A 4,936-nucleotide genomic window follows, 5' to 3' on the forward strand; every position below is an offset into this window, starting at 1 on the left:
AGATTTCTTCAGGTCCACAACCCCAAATAAAAGCTAAATCTGCAGCAATTTCTTCTTTCAAATTTTCTTGCAAATCCTCCTTCAACCCTCTTATTCGCAAAGCATATTCCATCTCTCTATACTGTATCATAATAATTTCATTCTGTATTATATCAACATTATTTTCAACTTTTCCAACTCTGTCTTCAAATCTTTCCACGTTCTCTACTACCTTGTCCACACATTCGTCCAAATGTTCTATATGAGCTGCTAACCTCTGGCAAATCAACAATATATACCTCCTCATCTCGTTATTCTTCTCCTCAAAAAGCTCTGCAGTTTCTTGTCTAATCTGTCTTACTGTTTTTTCCAAGGCATCTTGTAAATCCTTAAGAGTAAGAGCCGGTGGTAAAGGAGAGGATGAAGGAGGCTTAAGCTTAGATTGCTGCACCGTCTGAGTTACCGGAAAGGATAAAGCTTTAAGTGAAGCCGAAGTTCCAGGACGTTTTGAAGCCATTTTCAAACTTGACCACTTCTGTAAAACTTATTAATCTTGTAAAACCAACATTCCGAAGAAAAAAGGAGGGGATAGTAAAAACAAAAACAAATCCCCCCCCCAATAAAGGAAAAAAAAACTTTAGTCTCTAAATAAGCAGCCAAATTCCATTACATTGTTTCAACTTAGTTACCAAGTAAAAGTAAAAGTCTTTCATAACAGGAAACAGCATTCCTCCACCATTTTCACTTCTTCCTTTAATTTAAATAGTAAGTGGAGAAGATACTTTACTTTACCGGGAGAACCAGAATTGTGAGAATTTGGGACTTTAACTCAGGAGATGAGTTAAAGTCCCAAATTCTCACAATTCTGGTTCTCCCGGTCAGCTCTGTCTGCTCTTGATTTTAATCACAGATCTCTTTAAGCAGTAGATGTGGAAGCAGCGTCTGGCTTTGTTCCTAAAAAAAGGAACAAAGGCGTCCTGGGGTGCGGAGATAAAACCCAGACTCCGAGGGAGTTCTCACCCCTCATCCTCCAAAAAAAAGAATATGGAGGAGATGGGGAACTCTACCTCTATCTGGGAAAAACTCACCCCTCCCCCTTCACCCGGGGAACGAGGCTCCAAGCTGAGAAACAGCCGATGATCGCTGTTTCTTCAGGCTTTGACGCATTCCCAGGCGGGCGGCTGGAAAGAAGCCGCCATCAGCGCGGCTGTCACCACCGGAAGAGCAGGATCCTGGAATTCTTAACTGATGCACTTATTATTTTTTTGTCATTTTATTAGTTTTTTATATTTACAATTCATAAGTGCTTAGTAAACAACGTGTTGTCTGGGTCCATTTGTTTTACTTAATAATACACATTAAATCCCTAATCTCTACCTCTTTTTCCAGCCATTGAGAAAATACATTCCATATTTGAAAATATTATGTGTCTTCTTTTTCTTTAATCTTCAGTGTAAGTCTATCCATTTCTGCACAGTCCAGTATTTTCTTGATTATCTCTTCTTCAGATGGTGTTTCTTCATTTTTCCAATAGGGAGCAATTATTGCTGCTGTTAATACAGGCAACATTAAATATACACTTTCTTATCATATTTTCCTGATAATATACCTAATAAAAATAGTTCCGGTTTGAAATCTACATGTTTTCTTAACATCTTTCCTAGCCAGATATGTATTTTTGTCCAAATTCTTTTTGCTTTAGGGCACATCTGCCAAAGATGGTAGTACATGCCTGATTTTTGATGACTTCCAACAGTTACTAGACATGTTTTTAAACATTTGTGCTAATCTCGCAGGTGGTAGGTGCCATCTATAGAACATTTTATATAAATTTTCTTTATAAGTAGTTGCCACTGTCAATTTATAGTTTCTTTCTAAAGATTTTACCATTTTTTAAATTCTATATTGTGCCCAAGGTTTTTTGCCCATGTTATCATTGTTTCTTTCACTTGTTCATCTTCCATTTTTAAATTTAATAGAAAATTATACCGTTTCTTAATCAGCTTTTCTTCTGAAGTCAACAATATCTGATCAAACATTGTCTGGTCTTTATAAAAACCATGTATTTTAGCATCTTTCTCATATCTCAATTGTATTTGCAATTGAGGCCACCATGATAAATCAATACCCTGATCTTCCAACTCTTGTTTAGATTTTAATTTCCCTTCCGTATTCAAAATATCTTTATAGGTTACAATTTTCTCAAAATTAGTTAAGTTTGGGTGAACAAAAGCTTCCATTATTCAAAACCATCCTTGTATTTTCATATAAATTTTTAGATTTTATCTTTTGCCATACTAAAAGTAATGTGTTTCTTACATAGTGATTTTGGAAGTATCTATGAATTTTATTCTTCCCATACCATAGAAAGGCATGCCATCCTAGTTGTAAACCATGTGCTTCTAAGTATAATAATCTTTTATGTCTAAGGGGTATCCATTCTTTTAGCCATGTTAGAGCACATGCTTGATAATATAACACCCAATCTGGTAAACCAAATCCTCCATTTTCTTTAGATTCTTGTAACATTTTTAATCTAATTCTGGCTTTCTTCCCTTGCCAAATAAATTTCAAAATCAGTTTGTTTAAATTGTCGAAGAATTTTTTCTCTATTTTTATGGGTACTGTTTGAAATAGGAAGAGCAATTTTGGTAAGATATTCATTTTTACAGTAGCTATTCTTCCTAACATTGATAGTTGTAGATTTTTCCATTTTTCTGAATCCAGTTTTATTTGATTTAACAGTTTTATATAGTTGTCTTCTTTTATTGTTGCACATCTTGCTGTTAGATATATTCCCAAATATTTAACTTTCTTAACTATCTGACAGTTGATTTTTTTTGTTTATCTACAAGATTCTTAACTATAACTTTAGTTTTTTCTCTGTTTATCTTCAATCCTGCTACTTCTACAAATTCTTCTATCCTTTTCAATAGTTTAGGGCTTGTCTCCAACAGTTCCTCTAGTATAAATACCAAATCATCCGCAAATGCTTGCAGTTTATATTTTTCATCTTTTATCTCCATTCCTTTGATTTCTAGATCCTGTCTAATGTTTCTATTCAATACTTCCAGATAACAGTGGAGATCGTGGACATCCTTGCCTTGTGCCTTTTTTATGTTAAAATTCTCTGTAAAATTCCCATTTGCAATTATTTTTGCTACTTGTCCATAGTATATTGTCTTAATTATATTTATACATTTCTCTCCATACAGTTTAGTTGTTGTATCATAAATTGCCAATTTACATTATCAAAGGCTTTCTGTGCATCTAAAAAACTTAGTGCCATTTGTTTTCCTGGATGCATTTCATAATATTCCAGTGTTTCCAAAATAATTCTTAGGTTATTTTTTATTTGTCTTTTTGGTAGAAATCCATTTTGGTCTGGATGAATAAATTCAATCAGAAATCTTTTCAGTCTCTCTGCTACTATTGAGGCAAAATTTTTATAATCCACATTTAATAGTGATATTGGTCTATAGTTCTTTAGCTGTATCAAATCTGAATCTTCTGATGCACTTATGAAGCAAAGCTTCATAAAATATACAAGGCATGTGTAATCCTGCATACAGCACTTAAGACTTATATGTCACCCCATAGTGCTTTACAGCACTCTCTGGGCAGTTTACGATGTCAGCATATTGACCCCAACAATCTGGGTCCTCATTTTACTGACCTCAGAAAGATGGAAGGCTGAATCAACCTTGAACCCCATCAGGATTAAACTTCAGGTTGTAGTCAGAGTTTGCCTCCAATACTGCATTCTAACCACTGTGCCACAGGGCTCCTTATGCATATGCTCCTTGTCCTGAATGTAAAAGATAAAGATGCCTTCAAATTGAGTATGACTTGTGACTATATAGATATGACCATACAGTTTTCACGACAGTGTTATAGAGGTGGTTTGCCATGGTTTTTCATGTTTATGATACATGTTATATTTAAACTAGTCATGGATTATAATACTGAACTACTAAAACAGTAAGACTAATGGAAGCTCAGCAACAGTACAATCACACCCACTGAATTACACAGTTTCAAAAGAAGAAATAGCAACACTTATACTTATTTATGGAAAATATTTTTTCAAAACCGGAACAGATGGAAACTAACCAATGAAAATATGTGCACTGATGAAAAATGCAAAATAATATTTTTTAAAAAATTGAACTTTGGCTAAATAAAATGGAAAGCAGCATTAAAAAACAGGAATGTCAATATTTGGAATTAACAAAAAAATATCCATGTCTCAGTATATCTAGTGTACTGTCTATAATGAAAACAGAATAATCTAAAGGAGCTGTATGGGGAGGGGGCAGTATTTGTATATGGGTAAAGTTGTGTTAAGCATTCAGGATACTTAGGAATGTGAAAACCTTCTGAACAAATATGCATAGCTGTATGTATGTATATATGTATGTATGTGTGCATGTTTCTGTGCATATGCACAATGTACAGCTGAAGCAAGTCTTTATTACCCTTTTAAATTATATCTCTACCATCTGTGTTTCTTTTGTCAATAAAACACTACTATACATTGTGGTTTGGATTTTGTATGTTGAAGGTTCAAGGAATGAAGATAATGAAACTTTGGCATGGGAAGCTGTCATGAAAGAAAATTACCTTGTGAAAATCAACACCAAGCCCAGTGGCTCATCTGAAGAGTATGTCAACTTTCTTTTCTGTTTGTCTATTTAGTTTCCTGTTTCCTTTGAAATCAAAAGTTAATTATAATGTGTTTATTGACAGATTTTAATAGTTATAAAAACATAAATCGGTTTATTAAAATACCGTTTATTGATTTGCTTTGAAAAATGATGGATGATCTGTTAGGGGTTTTGTAATACCTGGGAATTTTTTAAAGTTTCACTTGCCAAAATACCATCTTGAATGTTTAAATGTTTTAAAAAATAATATTTATTTATTTAGAAAATTTATATGGCCACCCACTCACTCT

General features: G+C 33.6%; 1 protein-coding gene across 1 annotated transcript in view; it reads left to right on the forward strand.

The window, feature by feature from the left end:
* TRPM8 (transient receptor potential cation channel subfamily M member 8) overlaps nucleotides 1-4,735 on the forward strand; it is a 275,582-nt gene extending 270,847 nt beyond the window's left edge. Inside the window, exons 21-22 of the mRNA XM_015824215.1 lie at nucleotides 4,544-4,643; nucleotides 4,729-4,735. Coding sequence (XP_015679701.1) covers nucleotides 4,544-4,643; nucleotides 4,729-4,735 — 107 coding nt within the window. The remainder of the gene's footprint in view (nucleotides 1-4,543; nucleotides 4,644-4,728) is intronic.
* The last annotated feature ends 201 nt before the right edge of the window (nucleotides 4,736-4,936 follow it).

Source organism: Protobothrops mucrosquamatus, unplaced genomic scaffold (genome assembly GCF_001527695.2).
Source record: "Protobothrops mucrosquamatus isolate PMUCROS unplaced genomic scaffold, P.Mucros_1.0 scaffold2160, whole genome shotgun sequence".
Classification (NCBI taxonomy): domain Eukaryota; kingdom Metazoa; phylum Chordata; class Lepidosauria; order Squamata; family Viperidae; genus Protobothrops; species Protobothrops mucrosquamatus.